Source organism: Amphiura filiformis, chromosome 10, assembly GCF_039555335.1.
Source record: "Amphiura filiformis chromosome 10, Afil_fr2py, whole genome shotgun sequence".
Taxonomy (NCBI): Eukaryota; Metazoa; Echinodermata; class Ophiuroidea; order Amphilepidida; family Amphiuridae; genus Amphiura; species Amphiura filiformis.
In genome coordinates this window covers 52793917-52814595 of record NC_092637.1, presented here as the reverse complement: position 1 = coordinate 52814595, position 20679 = coordinate 52793917, and the positions used below count along the sequence as shown (strand labels likewise).

General features: G+C 35.6%; 1 protein-coding gene across 4 annotated transcripts in view; it reads right to left on the bottom strand.

Moving 5' to 3' along the window:
- The window catches only part of LOC140163019 (neuronal acetylcholine receptor subunit alpha-10-like), a 321325-nt gene that overhangs the window by 59298 nt on the left and 241348 nt on the right, over positions 1-20679 (bottom strand). For 3 of the 4 annotated variants that reach the window (XM_072186359.1, XM_072186357.1, XM_072186356.1), the window contains 3 exons: positions 15191-15300; positions 12700-12899; positions 9741-9752 (listed from right to left, as the gene is read on the bottom strand). In XM_072186359.1, coding sequence (XP_072042460.1) covers positions 9741-9752; positions 12700-12899; positions 15191-15300 — 322 coding nt within the window. The remainder of the gene's footprint in view (positions 1-9740; positions 9753-12699; positions 12900-15190; positions 15301-20679) is intronic. The other variant, XM_072186358.1, reaches the window with a different exon arrangement.

Genomic DNA, 20679 nt, shown 5'->3' with positions numbered 1-20679 from the left:
TGTTAGGTTTTTAAAGTTTATTAAAATTAAAATTTACGCAAAATTGTGTATAAATAGAACCATGCCCAGCATTTGCTTATTGGATCTTGATATGAGCTGTGGGGTTCATAATTTGGAAATAACATTTCCATTGCGGACACAAAGTATATTAATATCATCGTATCATTTTGATTGGTTATAAATAACCGCCTGCGTCGTGCGGTTTATGCAACGTGACTATTTCCCTCACAAAAATAAACAATTTTGATATAAATAACAACATTATACAGGGTGTCTCAATAAAAAGGCAACCCAACATTGATGAATTTTTTCAGGTTTATTTATAAGCTATAGTCACAAGGGTTAAGTATTCGAAACTGTATTTTCTTGCAAAATTGTAAATTAGCATCTTGAGGTGTAAGCAAAATGAGTCAAAATTAAGTTTGTCCACGAAATGATAATTATCAGCGTTCGAGTTAGCGTTTTACACTATTGAATTGGGTGAATTTTGTTGCAGTTGTTCTTTGTGCTGTCATTATACCTTTATGCCATTGGCCTGGAAGATATCAATTTCAATTGAAATTGAAAATGTTAATGAATAGGCCCTATATTTGATATACCAATAACCAAGTACAGCAGGCCTATATCACAAAAATAAAACAATATACTTTAGTAGTACAGCATTAGATTAGCATTGTTATAATGCTATTATATCAGTAAAATCGAAATAAATAAATAAATAAATAGAAAAAGATATTCAACCATGAACAGAATGAACCAATAGTACACTGGCAGGTTCTTATTGCTGTCGTCTCCAGAGGTACACTACCGTGAAGCTACTAGTACTCCATTGGTACTTCATAGAGAACATGCCCGTGTAGGTGCTCTAGAGTACACACATCGAAATCACTGTACAAACACTGGTACTGCACTGGTACTCTAGAGGTGGCCACAAAGTAGGAATCTGGTAGTGTACAGTATGCTGATTTACAGTCCAGGAAAATGGCCGTATGGCTGTGAAGTCGCGTACTAATGTAATTATTTGGCTTTAAGTAACAACCAGAGGTGTGTCAAAATAGAGTTATGATATCGGTTATTGGTATCAAAGGTCGCACAAGGGGATAAAATATTAAAGTGCTTCAATCAAGTTATAAAATATGTCAAAGGATAAAAACATAATTGTAAATGTGTAAAATTATCAAAAATGTATTAGTACGCAACTTCACGGCCGGTACTGGGTCTCTAACCTCAACTAGAATTATTTCACAAATCTTTACACAAACATTTTGAAAAACAAAACAGTTTTAGAATAAAACTATGTAAAAACGTCCGACTATTGACTATAAATAAACTCGAGAAAAATAAGTCAAATTCGGGTTGCATTTTTATTGTAATGATCTTTACTCTACTGAAGCTTTTTTTGGCAACTATAAAATTCAGACAGCACTGAAATATTTAATTTCAAGTGGCATTTTAGCCCTTTTTAGTTCAGTTTAGTTAACATCAAGAGCTGGCTCAATTATAACTCATAGGGGGTACACCGCTCAGTCCGACACTCCGCTAGTACGACACGCCTCTAGTCCGACACGCCGCTAGTCCGACTACACAAATTCCCTTTGGGGGTGCGTCAGTCCAAAAATGAAAAACACTGCGCTAGTCCGAAAAAAAAGCATGCACCAGTCCGGAAGTGAAAACCACTGCAACAGTCCGACGCGCCGCTAGTCCGAATCTGAAAACACTTTTTCAGTCCGACACACCCGCTAGTCCGAATCCGAAATATACTGCGCTAATCCATATCTGGAAAACACTTTTTCAGTCCGACACTGCGCTAGTCCGAAACTGAAAACCATAGCGCTAGTCCGAATCTGAAAAACACTGCGCTAGTCTGAATATCGGACTAGCGGAGTGTCGGGCTAGCGGCATGTCGGACTAACGTCCAGTACCCAGACATAAACCGTTAAAAATTTGGACTGCCATCCTCCTATAACCACAGGATTTTTATAAAGACTTTACAAAAAGTAACTCAGCCGTTTCAAACACGCCTATAGCTTCAAAACTGTTAATCGTATTTACAATATTCCATTGGTTTATGCTCGCGCCCAATTTTGATCAAAATTATAATACAGCGGTATTTTTAAAGAAAAATACACCGAATTAAAAAGTTGCAGTGAATTGAAAATTGACGTTTAAGGTTAAAATTGAGAGTGGGGCGCTTTTCAAGATTTTGCGCAAGTTGTTGATACTTTTGTTTTTAAGTTTACATATGAAAAGATAACATTGTGGTTGACTTGCTCAAGGAATTTCAGACTTTTACTCGCAACGGTTTGTTTGCAACAGCTCCTAGAACATCTACGGTTATGCTTACATTGAACTCTATGGGAGAAAAGTGCGTTGACCCCAATGCATTTGAATAGGAGCATTGGAAATACATTCAAACGGGTACTACAGACAAAGTAAACATGATAAAATACTCAAATTTCGTAAGTCGGTCGGTCTTGATGTTATCTTTAGCGCTACTAACCTCAAAATAAAAATTGGACGGAAACTTGTGCAACGTCTTAAAAAGCGCACTCGCACTCAATTTAGACCTAAAATGTCAATTCTTACCAAAACGGAATATCTAATTTTCTGGAAACTTCAAAAATCGATATTTTGACCTCATTTACATATATTTGGACACCAAAAACTCATCAAAATACTAAATAATAAATACTTTGCAGGATTTTGCACCCAAATGCACTCATTTCACAGTATAAAGTATGGTGACACTTGAGGGCGCTACACACTTTTTTGTTGGGTCTATATCCAAAGATTCTGTCATTTCATGTTGAGATGGCCAAATGGAATACAAGATTATGTGGAATCCATTACAAGATGGATACGCTGCCTTGGTTCAATACCCTGATAGCCTAGTTTACTTACAAGGTCTTACCCCAGCAAATAACAAAGGTTTTACAGGAAAAGTTTAGATTTCGGGTTATACAAAGGTATAAAGCATTTGAGTAAAATTCCATAGCCGTGGAGTGGCTGCTTCCTGGCTTGATCTGCAATCGACGTTTTTTTAAGGACGTGTACAGTTGAAGCAAGTTTTTGTTTGCTGTATCAAGTCCAGGTAGACATAATTATTATAAATCCTGTTCCATCCATCTAACATTCTGCTGCACTGCCCCCGACTTGGGACGTGCGGTGGTGGGTTGAGTGTTTTGGTTCCGGGAACCCTCCCTTTCCCTCTTAGTGCAGCAACTGTTGACATCAGGGAATCACATTACAGTAGTGGCTACTCCCTTCTTGCAGACGAAAATGTTCAAAATGTTTTTGAACATTTTCGTCTTCGCTTTCACGGTCTAACACATTGTTGAAAATATTCCGCAAAACATTCTAACATAATAAAGAGTTTACGATGGTACCAGAGGATGATTTAAGGAAGCCCCATCATGCACTGCAAAAGTGTTATCACTCGAGTTTCAACTGCCACTTTACTTTTCAAATCCCATTGAACTCTGTGCAAAAGATGTTGTTTTAGAATTGTGCGTGTGTCATTATTACTTAGTCGATTTCAGAACAAAAGTGATGTGTGTTTAAAGGATAATTCACACCTTCTGTAGATAACATAAAATGTGAAATCGACCAGCATCTTCACAGCGTTTTTATGTAAATATAACTGTACAAATTCAAATTAAACCATGCACGTGCAGTACGTCTATATGCAGTGGGCGAGTAGTGGTGTCATGTTCGCTCACACAGCTATGCTAACCGCAAGTAACATAGTGGCATGTTGGGAAGTGCTTAAATCATCCTCTGCGATGGTACATAAGTGGTGTGTAGACCAGTTTTTACGACGTTCCAAACGGTGTTAAATATTGCTGTCTCATTTCCAAACTGGATTGTGCTTATTCGTCACGCAGGAGAACAAGGTGGCTGGAACAAAGACTAACATCTGATCTGGTCACTAGACAATGCTAGAGGGCGATGCGATTGAAAATTTAATGGTAACCGGTTGCTCTATCCTGCTTTTGATTTTGACTAAAAACCAAGGTTCACATGCTGCTTAAACTTAATTGTATCTTGGTGCTTCCCAATATTATAGTTGCCAAAAAACATTATTTTGGTAGATTAAGGACCACTACATCCATATTTAATGACCTTACTTTCATAATTAGACTTTTTTGTGTTGAAAATTAGGCGCGTTGCATGAAAAATCAGCATATTTCCACGTAACCGTGCGTTTTATACAACGTTGATGTCCAAAAAATCGCATGCCATTTTTTATGCGGAAAGTATCACACGCATTTCAATGGACAATATCTACGTATGAACCTCGCGTTTGAATTAAGTCAAATTTTCACACATCGCTGTAGCTTTATTATATTGATTTTTTTACAAAACAAAATGTATCATATTTGCTGTACTAATTTTTCATATAAAACGTTCGAAAAAACGTTTTCACGACCTTCATATTATTCGAAATTTGAAGGTTATTAAAACGTTTAAAACCAAGAAGCGTTTATAAAGTTTTAAGAACATTTTGTATTTGATGGTTATATCGACTTGCTTCCCAATATATACCTTCACCTGACAAGTAAGCAATATAGTCAACAGGTCACCACCATATGCAAGTAAACATAAGAACTGAAGTACAGAAAAGAGCCAACTTGGAACACAAAGATTGAAAATAACCCTAAGTTGAAAAAGAAATACCATCCGAGAATTTGCTGTTAAAAATATTCTATTGTGACACTTGTAGGAATATTAGTAGAATCAGTGCATTTGTGACACCTCAAGTACCAGGTTTGGTAGCATTTTTGCAATGGCCCATGACATGATTTCCAGACAAATGACAAAAAGTGATTACGTCTCAAAAAGATGATATCACGTTGTAATATTACTTTCAATTGTTCCCCTTGTACTAAAGCAGTATACAGACTTTTTATTGTACGTAAAATATTGTATGTACAATATGTACGTTATTTAATCTATTGCCATTCTATTTCCAGTAATGTTTAAGTTCTAACGAATGTTTGATGACGTAAAATCGATAATATATTTCTACCAGATATTACATGTAACATATTATCGATTTTTCGTCATCAAACATTCGTTAGAACTTAAACATTACTGGAAATAGAATGGCAATAGATTAAATAACGTACATATTGTACATACACTATTGTACGTACAATACTCGGAGTCTGTGGAGCGCTTAAGAAGTACAAAAGTCAATTATTGTCAAGTTTCTCTAGCATGCGTAGTTCAAGGGTTACAACGTAAACTAGCTCGAATGTCAACAATATTATTATGTTGGAATATTAACTTTTCAATTGATTCTCCGGAACAAGCATAGATTTGCTAATAAAGCGAACAAAATAATTGCAAACGTGAAAGCAACATGAGAAATTGAATGAAATTTGACATCAAATAGAGGTAGGATAAACATAATCTGTTATCTTAACAAACAAAAAGCATCCCACTCTTATTACTTTAACAATAATACCTTCTTCTTCATTACCCTGAATAAACCTCAATTAACACTTTTATTCTAAGCTATTTGTTGCGTTGCATAAACCGCGTGATGCAGTACAAACTCAAACTGGCACGTCTTGCAGGGGTTAACGCGTGCATCAAACATCGCAACCTCTGTTTATACGGCCCATCTCACACACACTTCAATGCACAATGTGAATGAAGTCAAAATTTCAGGCCCCACTTGAGCTTAATTGTAATGATTTCTTACACACAAAGTGGATCATATTAATAGTTGTATGTTCAATATCATTGACTGGCTTTAGTGTAAAATGTACACATTGTTGTGGATTTTCTGCGATGTCCGCGCATTCATTTCATAATTATGTGCAGAATCTTCAATACCGGTTAAATAAATGACATTCTCATCAAATAATGAGCAAAATGAGATGTAACATGCTTAAAAATGGCATATATATATCACGCTCAAATCAGCCGGGCTAATATTATTACAATGGCCCAGCAATAGAGGTTATCCGTATTGTTCTATAAGTTGCAAATCCTATCAGCGACTACTACACGCTAGGGAAGTGGTGTAATAATCGGATTAACTACCATAGCAATAGGTGAAACAATTTTGGAATATAGACGAATCCAATTTCAAGCATTCCTACACCTCAATGGCAGCCATAGCTGGGTCCCCTTCGGTTCCATCTCACCTAAAATGTGAAATGATGCGGCATTGGAGGGTATTTTAAACTGCATTTTATCACCCGTGTTACACGTAGACAAAAGAATGATGACAGTATACAACACAAAAGAATCTAACATCGATTTTTAAGCGGCTTTAATCCACCCAATTGGGCAGTCTCAAGACCAGTTTGGTGCTGCGGAGACCCAGTAATGACCGACCAAATCCTGACCTTGACTTGGCTCTTTGGATTCGTCTATACCGCGCTGCACTGGTACGTTCACGCGGCACCTCTGCATTGAACCATATCATGCTAGTCACTCACACCTGTAAAATTAGTGTCTTTGAAAAGACCGGTATTGTATTCAATCTATGATTGTAGACACACACAGGTGATGAGTGCAACCTGCTTGTAGTACAGCGTGATGTATTCAAAAATTGTTTTCACCTATTGCTATGGTAGTTAATCCGATTATTACACCACTTCGCCAGCGTATACCTTGTTTAGGACTTTCAAAAGAAGTACCTGCATGTGCAACCATGACTGTTTCATAGCCCGCCAAAGTCATGCAGGCAACTCTGAGGTCGTGGATTGAATTGGTTTGAATGAGGAATACTACGGGAACGAGTGCATTTTGTTAAAAGTCATACATGAGTAAAGTGGATAACCGCTATTATTTTTAATTTTTACCGTATTCCCTCCCTCACATTTTACTTAGGGAATCCTTTAAAAAAACACTGTATATGAATAGGAACCAGGCATTAAAAATAAAATACAATTTCCTGTAAAAACTGCTATTAAAGTTTATGTTCATATCATAATCTTTATATCCGTAATATTCAATTTAAACTCATGAAGGTAGTAATAGTAATTTCTGATTTGTTAAATAGAACTTTGAAACAATACGATAACTACCGATTAATTAATAAAGCTAAAATATAGTAATAAAAATGCAACATGGATATTTGAATTACTAATAGCAATATCAATGGTTGAAAGTTATGTGAGCCAAGAACAGTATAAATACATGAATATAGTAGTAAAATAGAGCAATACATTTAATTACTAAATTGTCAGATTGAATGTTTCTTTCATGATATAAGCCTACAATCGCGATTTATGTTAGTTGTGGAATTAACCCATTTATTTCGAATGATTAAAATACAAAATCGAAATGTGGCAGCCATATTGATGCAAATCAGTTAAATCCATCAATTAAATATGTATGGCTCTTTGAACAGCAATACATTTGTACATATATAATGTTTAATATATAAATAGTCTTCAAACTTGGTGGTTAAAGACGACTAACATTGACGAGAAGACGGCAAATACATACATACAATGACACTACCGTGCTAACAGTAACACAATACAAACACCGTGCAAGAAATTAATACACAAATAAATCAATCTTTATTTTCAGGTATTTGTGATTATCAAAATTATGGTAAATGTAAGGTTCGGAATTGAAATAGTCATAAGCCTGATAAAATTATGCATAGTGTACATAAATAGTTATTAGCAGTGGTCGTATGTAACACTTTGTCGTGGCTGCATGGTAATTGTTACTTGTCATATAACAAAAGTGAATGGTCATACATAAAATCCTCCGGCCAATTTGTGAGCCAATGCAACCGTTTAACGAAAAGCCAAGAGTCCTGGTTATTTGTTTTATTGAAAATTATCCATCAGCATGATAATGCTCTGCGTGCTAGCCATGCGCTTCAATGGAAAAAGTTCAAGTTTTGAAATATTTTCTCACAATATCAAGAGCTATCTTAAGAACTACTGAATCAATACTAGGCTTGTTTGTACTCATTTTAATGCATTTTTCATGCTGATTCCAAATATGGTCATGAAAATTTACATTTCTGAAATTTTTGAAGAGTTATGATGGCTTGCACAGACATGTAAATAACATGCAAAACAGTCAAGCAACGTCACTACAGAAAGGAGGAATCTCTGGACATGCAAAGTGACAAATGCGATGGGCTTCGATATTTTCATTATGATATGATGGTACTTAACATTTTTCCCGCATGAAGTTATTACTTTCAACTAAAAATATAGAAATATGAATTTACGATGATATCAATTTGATCAGTTTGTTTCATATTTTTATTGTAAACATAAATATGGATTTTGTTACATTGACTTTGGCGTTATGATCGAAACAGATTAGTGTTTTTTTCTCTAAGGGTAGACGCGGTATTGTTGGTCAAAGCAGCCAAAATATCGATTTTCATTATCTAAATTAATATATTAATGAAAATTAACACTTTGAAGTTCATTCTACAAATCATATACTATGAAAACTGGTTTGATTTATTGTTGTTAATGAGTTATGTACGTTTTAGCCCTCTTTACAACATAACTCAAGAACCCATAGAAAAGTATATCTGTGATACACACGCTATGAAATGATCAATGCAATTTTTGCCAAAGCTCACTACCATTCGCAAGATGCTGTGAACTACACAATTACAACAGTTTAAAATAGTTGCTGACCTTAAGACTGAAAGTTAGACTGGCACAATTAATGATACTAATAAAAGATGACTATCAAACTGATCGATATGAGACGGATGAGCGATATCCCCGCAAAACACAGGTACCGATTATATTGTCATAGGCCTCAATTTCAAGATTTAGTTAAGGGGTCTCTCAACAGCCTTTAACAGGTTAACCCCTGTTGAAAAATAAACATGACCTACACCAAATATCATATGTGAGAAATGCCACGGGTCAGTACATGTCATATAATGAGGTTTGTTTTCAACTTTTATATCTGGTAAGATTTTTGGGCCAAATGTTACAATAAGAACCATTTTTCACAAGAGGAGTGATGCAGATTCAATCATGTCACGTGACATGTACTTACCCATGGCATTTTTCACACATGATAGTTGGTGTAAGTCATGTTTATTTTTTTACAAATTTAGAAAGGTCGCTATGACACCCCTTATACACCGTGTATGTCTGATTTCAGCAAACAGCCAAATGCGCGCGCTTTTTAAAGCGATTTTAAAGATTGTATTCGATTTTATGTTCCAAGGGAAGAGCTTCTGTAAAATATTATTAAAGCTTATTTTGTTAATGGCAATCTGTAACATAAAACGTCTATTCCCCCATGCAAAGATCCACAGCAGTAGCATTCACCATGCAATATTCACATAAAGACGATAGACAATAACAAGAGTGAAGGGTCCAGGGTACGCATAAATAATTATTGGTCTACGTTGCAAATAATTATGTTTTGTCGGGAGTTTGTGACCAAAATTATCATAAGCGTCAAAGATATTAACTAAACGTAATGAGCAAAGTGCATCCACTTGGTGCAAATAAATGAATTTGATACGGTTTAGGTGCAAACATGTCGGATTGGAGTGGTTGATTAAATAGGGAAGACTCGAACTTTAGCTTTTGGATCGTTAAGGCGCGAGTCTCTCTACAACAATAATAATAAAAATAAAAATATAACCAAGAAAAAAAGGAATTTAAACAAGCATCTATATACACAAATAATAATACGAAATTGATTAGGTGGATCAAATATTTGTGGGTTTAAGAGAATGGACTGTATGTATGTATGTATATCGGGCTTACCCGGACCGTCGTCTACAGATCACCAGATGCACAATACAAATTGGGATGGAAACAAATGAAATAAACAAAAAATTCTCAATCATATAACATCTGCGGGGTTTTACCCACATTATCAACTCAGTCCATTTATAAAAATTATTACAAAATGTGCTTTTTTGATTGGTTAATTTTTAGAACAAGTGTTTAAAATACTTCTTCCCCATATCAGCCGCCCCACATAGAGCTTGCTTGCAATACGTTGTTCTGCAATTAAAAGCGGGATTATAAGCCTCATTTACAATGAACGCAATTACAGCTGTTCTGCTCCAAGTTTGGTGTTGAACTTACTTTTGACCCAAATTATGAAACATAATTATGTTTATAATATTTTGTTTACAAAACCAAATTCTATTATTATTCATTTCAGTATTTCTGTTCGATCCGGTCTGTTCTGCATTTATGAGGAATGCTAATTTGAGGGATTTTGATGACGATGATATGATAAAACATTTTAGCATAGTACTAACTAATTATGTTATCAAATTGAGAACTTCACCTCAGTTGAATAATTAGCAGCTCAGTAAATGTACTATTTTGAGGTCAAAATTAACGAATGTTAATGACAAATATCTTGAATTGCTTCAAAAAGAATATAAACCTATGTTCAATTCGCGAGAGTCACGTGTTTTAAGATTGTCGTCTTTTATTGGTTTAATGAACACAATTTTATTTTAGCAAATGAAAACGATCTATTTATATGCTCCATTACAGTGCAATACGTATACAAATAACAAATCAAGACAATGATAAGAAAAAAAAAGTGGCAAATACATTATGCAAACGTGAATGGTCAACATGATTAAATCAAAATAATAATGTCAATTACAGAGGTTGACCGGATCTTTCAGAAAATGAAACAGGTCAAAGGATATTTGATGATGTCAAAGGTTAAACTAAGTATTTCCTGATGACCCTACCGTGTGCAATATGGTTACGTCACAAACGCGACGACGACGACGACGTACAAAACATTACATTGCTATAATAGTGTACATGCAAAAGACAACACCAAACATTAGATCGTGTTGGTATCAGGTTGGGTGTATCACTATTGTCACTTCATTTGCATATTCATCAGTGATGTTTTTTCATGATATGCTTAAAAGCTGGTGAAAGTCCTATCTACTGTGGGCACACCCATGCAGTCAATCCACGAATACAAACACCAAACAGAGTCGGGCTGCTACGGTTCAGTTGAATCAATCACATACAAGCTCATTCAGGTTTGCGTTATTAAATTGTTAAGTTTAGTTTCGCTGTAAATTATTAAGATTAAAATTATACTTGTTCAAGGTTTTCGAATTTGAAATTAAAAGGTATAATAAACATTGTCCATATACCTGCCCTCTATCTTACCATTAACAAATTTCATTAAAAATTATTAAAAGATAAAGATTATTTCAATTATTTCTATCTTAATAAAATCTATTTTCATTTTTAAATCTTTTAAATTATTAATTTCTTTATAATATTTATTCATAAATGACAGTATTTGACACACACATACACACACAAAACATCTGCATCTATCACGACCTGCATGCTAACCATGCTGTCATTCTGTTTAGAAGCCATGTTCGAGCAACCTTACTTAAGTATTATTCAATACTATGACCTATTTCTATTTTTTAACATATCCCCGGAAATTCTACATGATTCTGTGATAAGGATGATCTGCAAAATATTTGAGTGATAAACGCCAACCAAAAAGTAATTACCACCTTTATTATGATATAATAACTCAAAATCTATGCAACAAAATTTAAAACTGAAATAGCAAAAGGAAACCCAGTTTTGTTTTGTAAAGACCTCTATTCAAAAGCTGAACCCATTGAAATGTTGCTTTTGTTGCTAGAGTGCTTGGTCGTCACTGTCACCGTGGGTCATCCTTGACGAGTCATGTAGAGAATGTGACTGGAGTAGCTTTTAGTGCAACTTTCGAAAATGCATCTTTTTCATTCTAGGAGTCAACATGGCTACAAACTTTAATATATCCACACAAAAGGTATCAAAATTGCAGAAATAACCTGGGTTTGTTTTTACTATTTCAGTTTTTTTTAAATCTGATGCATAGATTTTGAGTTTTATCTCGTAATAAAGCTGGGGTAATTACTTTTGGTAGGCGTTTATTATACGGCCATTGCCAACGAAGCACAAATGATAGATGTTTCCCCGTTTCAAAAACATAAGGACATTGTGATCGTGTTTTTTTCATTACAAAATATACATTCCTTTAAAAAGATTATCATTCCTCTCCTAATTGGCTGTCGTACTATAACTGACTGAATCTAAAAGATGACAATGATTCTACATAAATCAAGAAAAATATTTGAATTTGTGTTGTTTTATTTAGGCGTTTGAAACATTTATATTTAATAATACGAACACTCTAAAAACATAGACGTTCCATTATTGTTGTTTAACATCTATGCAACACATCTGCTAAACTATTATAATTGCGGTATCAGGGAATCCGTGCATGATTACAAAAGGGGTCATAAACCAGATCGGAAGGGCATTATAGATTGTTTAAGGCGAGTCGGATAGCAGGAGACATATTTTTCCAGTTTTAAACGGATAACAATAATAATACTTTGATTTCATAGGAAATGTGTCAAGGAAGCCAAAAGTCGCAATTATATTTCCATATGTATTGCGGGTTTTAGTTAAGGTCATTAATATTATCAGTTCTGGGCGTTTTTCACGTCTCGGGAAAAATCTGGCAGTGGAGCAGAAATAACACTTCTTATATCAAGCCTTGGGGTTATAAAACCCAAACCATTTTTGTTTGTGTGTCAGCTTTATTTGTCTCAATATTTGAGTGCAAACACCGCTTGGTCGTGTTCCCTTCCGACGCGCCTTAAGAAAAGTTATACACGATTTCATAGTGATTAGATAATGGAAAATAACATAAGTATACCTAATCCCATTAACTTGACTTGGCTGCCGTCATGTTGCCATGGACCAAACTTCATCTTACACATTTGTTCGTCGAAAGGAAATGTCATGACGTTTATTTTACAGTAGCTGGTGAAGATCTCTGGGGCAGCCCACATTACCGTCCCATTGTAATCGATCTTAACAATGTGCTCTAATAGCCAGTTCTTATATTTATCTGCGCTGTAATATCAAAGAGAAACGGTGCAATAAATGTTAGAGAATTATCAATGTACAGACGTTACATTGTAAACGTAATTTGTATTCTTAGATACAGAAAGTTTATGTCAGAGCCAAACTCAATCTTACTTCTTCATTGCAAGTACATTCTGTTTTCGTTATTAGCTCATACTACAAATCGAAAAAAAGTAATCATTTCTTACTAGTTTCTTATGTATTATTTTAGCTTGGATGTCAATTGTTCAAAATATGCATACTCAGTGTCACTACCTTTCTATTTCTAGCGCAATCAGGGTCATTATTGGCACACATCTAACGTGTGAAAATTAGGATCAAAGAGGAACAGCTACAAATGCAAAACCCCGATTTTAATAACTTCTTGAAGAAATTATAATTGTTAATAGAAAGACGTTTTGTTGTAACTAGTAACATTTTATTCAATTACCCTCACTGTCCATTATTGAGAATCGCGCACTGTGATTATTCAGAACGTGTCACCTGAAAGTACTCCCCAAAGTACTATTTATTTTAAATAACGTACTCTGAATATTGCGTATGGAACGCATAAAGCGTGCACATTCTTTGCTGAGCAATACGCGCGTACAATTTTCCCACGATATTCGCGTCGTATTGCGTTCAGGGACTGGATTTGCCATCCTTTTACAACGCCCCTATTTGCCAATAAGTCACCTATGGTCAACAAACGGGCAAGTCCAACACAACATCACAGGACTTCTTCTGATGAAGATGTGTGTTACACATTGAAAATTCAAGGTTAGTTGAATTTCTGGTGCTGAAAGCCAGCTTAAAGCCATAATGTGTGATTTGCATCACAGTGATGCCCTCAATTTTACTCGGATTTCTACTTTTTGCATAATTATAATGCCCAGTGGTGTACTAAAATACCACGTAAAAGACTAAGCATGAAGTGCTTTAATAACAGTAAAATTTAACTTTTTATATTAAAACCGGGTCGACCCGGTTTTATTCAGAGTTCATCGATTGACACACGACGAGCGCGAAGCTCCGTGCAGTATTACATGTTACGATCGGCGAGCGTAGTACACGCATTGTAGGCGCTGGAATGAAATTGTAATTTTCTTCGTTATACCTCATTTGTTTGGCTCGAAATTAAAAGGGGATAATGTGATCAGTGAAAACAAACATTTAAATAGGAATCTATTCTTTATGCAAATCACACATTATTGCTTTAAATTTTTGGAAAAATATAACATGTAACATTTTGAAAATATCATTTTCCTATGTTTTCGATACCGAAATTGTCACGCTAAAAAGCAACTGGGTATGAACGTTGTTATACCGTCTCTTGACCAATCACGCGCTGTTTAGATAAAGTGTTGTTTGCGTTCCACGGGTTTGGCAGTTCTACCTTAAAATGTATCGAAAATACAGACAAATTTGGTTAAAGATGGCTAGAATTATAAATCTGTTTAAGAAAGTAACAAAGACATGAATATAAAGGTAAGCATTTTTGGAAAGGAAATGTTGAACTGAAATTTGAAAACAATAACCAACTTTTCAAAATGTTAAAAACGTTGTTTTGGCCCATCATAACTATTCCCGCTCACACTTTGTCACTTTAAAAAATATTTGCATTATTCATTTTTGTATTTATTTTTGGTGTAGTTTTGACTATAAAACAAAATTTAAAATATGAGAAAGTAGAAAATAGACGTTTGTAGCTAAATCAATAATAATGTAATTTATGTAAACGTAGACATAACAATTTTCACCCTGATGTGGCAGAGACGTCAGTTAACGTTTCATTAGGAGCAGCCTCAATCAAATCGCGCTTGGGGGAGCGTTAAAAAAGAAATACTTTTTTCCATCTTTAAAAGATACAGTCGAATCATTTTCACAGTTCCTTTCCAAAAAGTGTACTTGTATAGATGAGTTGACCTATGATATCACATGTTTACATTCAGACCGCCCTCTGCTGTTTCTAGCCAGGCAAAATAACACAGGAGTGTCTATGACAGACCACATAAATCTCTTCAAAACTCAACTTTTAAAAACCTTTGAAGTGTTGTGTAATATTGTGTACATAGTTTGATGCATATGTAAACAAGTTTTATATCATTTTTAGTAGTATTTGCTTTGAAACCAAAGTTCCATGTAAACTGTAGTGTTTTTTGCCTGGCAGTTTTGGTCTCATACCAACAGAGGGCGTATCAAATATAAACACATGTCAACTCATCTATAGACTTGCCTTTGTTACGTTTAGCCAGACGAGATCCTGCGTGCATCTTTAATGATGAGAATTTTCAACTTACTTGTTGTACAATGTTATATCAGGCATCCATACATTACCAGATGGCAATGTGAACACGTCAATCCCGCCGTATTCCTTGGGGTCCCACATTAAATATTCATCAGTCCAAATCTATGAAATAGGAAGAAATACCAAAGGTATAAAGCTAAACATAATAAGGCGATTAAAACAATTTACATCATATAGTAGTAGTAGTAGTAGTAGTAGTAGTAGTAGTAGTAGTAGTAGTAGTAGTAGTAGTAGCAGTGGTAGTGGTAGTGGTAGTGGTAGTGGTGGTGGTGGTGGTGGTGGTGGTGGTGGTGGTGGTGGTGGTGGTGGTGGTGGTGGTGGTGGTGGTGGTGGTAGTAATAGTAGTAGTAGTAACAACAATAATAATAATAATAATAATAATAATAATAATAATAATAATAATAATAAAAATTAACAAAAAATAAAACATGGCATTTCTCTATGATCACATTAACACTTTGTCTTTCAAACAACACATCGAGGGTTGAGAGCCAGAAAGCCTCAACTCACAATCACCTGCTCCCACAAAATGAGCATAAAGTCGCCAGGGCGCTATAGAAGATACAGTCCATTAATCAAAGAGAAGAATGTATACAGGCTGAGTCAAAAAAAAAGTAAACTCATGTTTGAGGGGCTGTAACTAGAAATCTGTAAGGCATCTGCTAACAATGAAACTATCTTTGGAAAGAGCAAATTCTAAACGTCTTATTAAAAAAATAATTATTGCAATTGCTCACACCAAAATCATGTTATACTCATTTGAATACAACCACCCATTTTTGTAGCTGCACACGGTTTCATTGTCCGAGTACCTATTATATTGATTGGTAAGGCGCGATAGGCTATTCAAATGCAAATAAAGTTACGTGGCAGGTGTGGTTTCGATCATGAGGGTTCTTTTTAATATGAATTTGACCTCATTGCACTACATTATAATGAAACGGGCCAGATGACAACATGGCACCACAATTTACCACACGAGAGCGAACGTTTCTGTCGACGAAGTATCATGAAACTAAGAGTCCCACTGAAGTTCAGTGTCTTTTTCGTCTCCAATCTCCCACAGCTAATCAGATTCCATGTAAGGGAGCAGTATATAAGAATGTGAACAAGCTCAATGTGCATGGGATACTAAGGAACAGAAAGCCGGAAGCTTCAGGCAGACCACGAACTGCTAGATCACAGGTGAACATCACTAGAGTTAGACATGCGTTACAGCAAGACCCAAAGATCAGCTCAAGACGCAATCCTTTACCCAACATTCCCCAATAAAACTTCTGTCGGATCGTTCGTAAAGACATGAATTGGTATCCCTACAAACTACAATACCGTCATGGACTTCATCCTGACTTTACATGCATTGTTTGTTGAATATTAATTAAAAGCTGAAGTTGTCATTTCAACAATAAATCGTCGAAATTGAAATGGATGAAAATCAATCAGCCATGTGCAGCTACAAAAATGGGTGGTTGTATTAATGAGTATAACTTTAGTTTGTTGTGAACAATTGCAACAATTATTTTTTATGTAGACGTGTAGAGTTTGCTCTTTTCAATGATATTTTCATTTATAGCAGATTCCTTACAGATCTATAGTTACAGCCCCTCAAACACGAGTTTACTTCTTTTTGACTCAACCTGTATGTATCAACAAAAGTGCGCACCAAATTGCACGCATCCCGTTTGAAAAATCAATTACGTGAGGACGTTGGTGCTTGAGCGACAATTTTCGCTACCCCACATTCACAAACATTCCGCGGGCCCTGCATTCAATAGAAAACAAAAGACATCGTGGAGGGAATTTTGATTTTTGAAGACCAAAGCAAGGAGCCAACTTTTTGCTCATTTTGTGAGAGCTGGTCATAGTGAGTTCTGGTTATCATTAGGAAACGAATTTGGAGAAAACCTTCTCTTAATAAAATACTATGCTGAGCCACCCGCCTGGGTGGCTCACGTTCCAGTAATTTCAGATGATTGAGCTCAGTAATACATCAAAGAATGTCTTCCAATTCATGAAAACAAGTAGATAATCAGCTTATCGGATTAAAAGCTTAGAGGGAAGGTCTTGCTGCTCAGCGAGTGTTTGTAATTATCAGAAGTTTTCTCCAAATTCATTCTCTAATGTGAACCCTAGACATGTAAATATTATATCGCACACTTGATTACGTAACAGTATTAGCATAAAATCAATGGTCTACAGTCACTGGCTGAAAATGAGTCGTACGCCTTATCATTGCGCTAACTTGACTGCTATGGACACCAAGAGACAGCTGTTAAGGTTTTTTTTAAGTATCCATGTATGGCCCATAGGTTCATCTGGAAGGTCATGGAGGCAGTGCTTGTAGTAAAATAAACAACCACAGAGTTACATACGTGTTGCGAATAGACATCAAAAGTAGTTTTATAAGTGATCAACAACAAACGCGTTTCTGAACTGAATGATCAGAGAAACCAGTCTCCACCCATCATCAACAGCGATCATTGATATCGATGAAGTTACTGAGTTTTCCATTCCAAGTCGGAACCATAGAGGCATACCAAGCAGTGTCCAACATTTGCTGTTCTTCCATTGGATTGATGCCGTTTTACAATACAGTAAATTCAGGTCCATACACACCATCCCAGATGCCAGAACCTACCACTGTAGTAAAGCTTCATCCACTATACTGCCCGAATATGGCATAATCGTCCTGAATACTCTGTTGGTAACATATTTGACATTGGACTTCAAATGTCTAGCGCATGGATTTCAACTGATTATAATTGATGGTTTCCTTCAATTGTTATTGATTTTATTTGCTGTGAGCCATTTGATTGTTCCATTCAGTGTTTTATATAGTGAATATACCGAGTTTTGTACCGTATACGATAATCAGTCCCAGAACAACGCCAAATATGGATTAAAAGACCTTTGACCTTGGATGTACAACAGCTTGTTATGATCTAATGGGAAACTGTGCACATCAACAAACACCATTTCTATCAAAAAGGCAACGGCCGATATAATTTGAAACCACATAAATTACTAGAGTTGGTTCTTCTCTTGGATTTGGACCAAGCTTTAGAATATCGACTGTTGCGTTTTGAAATAAAACAAACCAGAAATTTATCACCCATTGTAAAGATATGGCACATGTACCGAATACATGTACATACATTGGCTGACCTTGTGGATTTCCTGGCCCAGCCATGCTAACCACATAAGGAGATTATACGATTAACCTAGTGCAGCTATTGTCATAGCAGGGTATTATTATGTAATACTCCTGATCCATATTTGGCAATCTCTTGGACTGATAATTATTGTATATATACAGACACTTTTGTTGCTATACAGAGACACAGTTACCGTACAATTATATACCAACTAACATTAGTACCGTACATTTGCAATGACCCCTCACGGGTAATAATAATAAAATAAATAAATTTCGGATTTTCGCCTTTTTCCAGCTAGATCTTGAAGGATTCAAAGCGCTGTAATTTCGCTGCCATGGTGAATCATCACAATCAGATCGCATCATCTAGGCCAGTTGCAGCCGAACCTGGCGCAGACCTATCCGCACTTAGATTGTAACATCCACCAATTATCTGTGCAGCTCCCCAAATTCCATTGGTGAAGGAAGTTTTTGTTAACCAAACAACTAATCACCGATTTTTGAAAGCAGGGGGAAACCGGAGATCCCGGGGAAAACCTGCGAGAGCGAGCATGGAATCGGGATAAACCAAATGCACATACTTTGCAGTCCTTGGGCACGACCGGGCCTTGAACCCAGGACCTCAGTGGTACAAGGCGAGGGAACTACCGCTGCGCCAACTCGCTCTCCCATGGGTAATGTGTAAATATTGTGGCGCGAGTTATATACCTGGAGAAAAGCTTCATCCACTACAACAGTATGATAATGGCGGCTAATATATATGTGGGTGTGTCCATAAAGGGGGCCAATGGGGTTTTCACTGACCATGCTGACTTTGCCCATATGATGCCAAATTTCTGATTAATGCAACAGAACTATTCCAGCATATCTAGTGTTTTATTTTACCATACCAATATGGCTACTATATGAGTAATATGACATATCAGTTAAATTTCCAGAAGTTTAATTTTTGAGTTACGGATATATTTTGCCTTCGTGTCCTGCATGATTTTTTAGTACCAGCTGTGACATTTCAACATGTAAATGTGATTGATCAGGTTTAATTATTTGCCATGTACTAGGTTCCTTGGCTTTTCTATCATGGTAAGTATATCAACAAGATTCAACATTGGCAAAATATCAGTATTAACATTACACATAATTTCTTACACTGGCACATAGAAAATCATTGTATCGCGTGTAACTATTTGTGTCCCGTAGTTATGTTAGTTTTTTTAATATTTCTTGCACCATTTTCTTAAAACATTGTCATTCTTACATTAAAAAAGCATCTTGGATAAATGGATTAGGTTAAACTCTATCCAAAAGTACCAATTTGGAATTTATCAACAAACTTTAATAATGGTTTTAAGGTAAAATCAGTTTTTACCATAATTTTGGTGTCCCGCTTGGAGAGTTATGTTGGTCAATTTTGATTGCTCCTAATTTGTCTAAGGTTGCTCATTTTTTAATGAATGAAGTCTCATGATATCATGTCTTCTGAATTCAGAAACTTTTGCTGATGGACATTTGAAATGTTGGTGTCCCGCCATGCTGACATAGTTATGTTGGTCATTTTCAGTGTATAAACAACATAACTTTATTGAAACTGGGACTTCTGTTATTGATTTAACACTGCAAACAGTGTTTAATGTTATGTTTTAATATTTCCTGGCCAATTCAGTATTTTAAAGTTAAAAGTAAAATTTTGGCATGTCGCGTGTAACTGGGACACTAAAGGGACACCAAAGTTAAATACCACAATGTAAGTCTGATATAAACTGAGCTCAAAAAGAAACTTATAATTTTTCACAACTTGTGAATCACAAGGTCATATCTTAAAATAGTGTCAATCAAAATGAATCAAAATTACACACAGGATTACTTTAATACTCTACTCAAAACACATGTCAGTAACCAAGCAGTTGTCCAACTGACACAACAGCAAAATGCACTGTCATGGGACAGCTTCCTGGAAGTTCCTCCACTTTCACAGCCAAAAATTTGGCACCCAGCACAAAAAATCTGTGAGAATGCACACAAGATCCTTGCACAGATGATAAAACGGTGCTGCTTTCTGCTTTTCATACACTTTTTTCATGAAACAGGGCTGGGCTGTGAATGTGGTCCAGGAAGCTGTTCCATGTCAGTGCAATTTGCTGTTGTGTCAGTTGGATAACTGCTTGGTTACTGACATGTGTTAAGAGTAGAGTATTGAAGTAAACCTGTGTGTAATTTTGGTTCAATTTGATGGACAGGATTTCAAGATATGACCTTGTGAAAAATTATAAGTTTCTTTTTGAGCTCAGTTTATATCTAAAGGTATCACACATGGACAGTTGAAA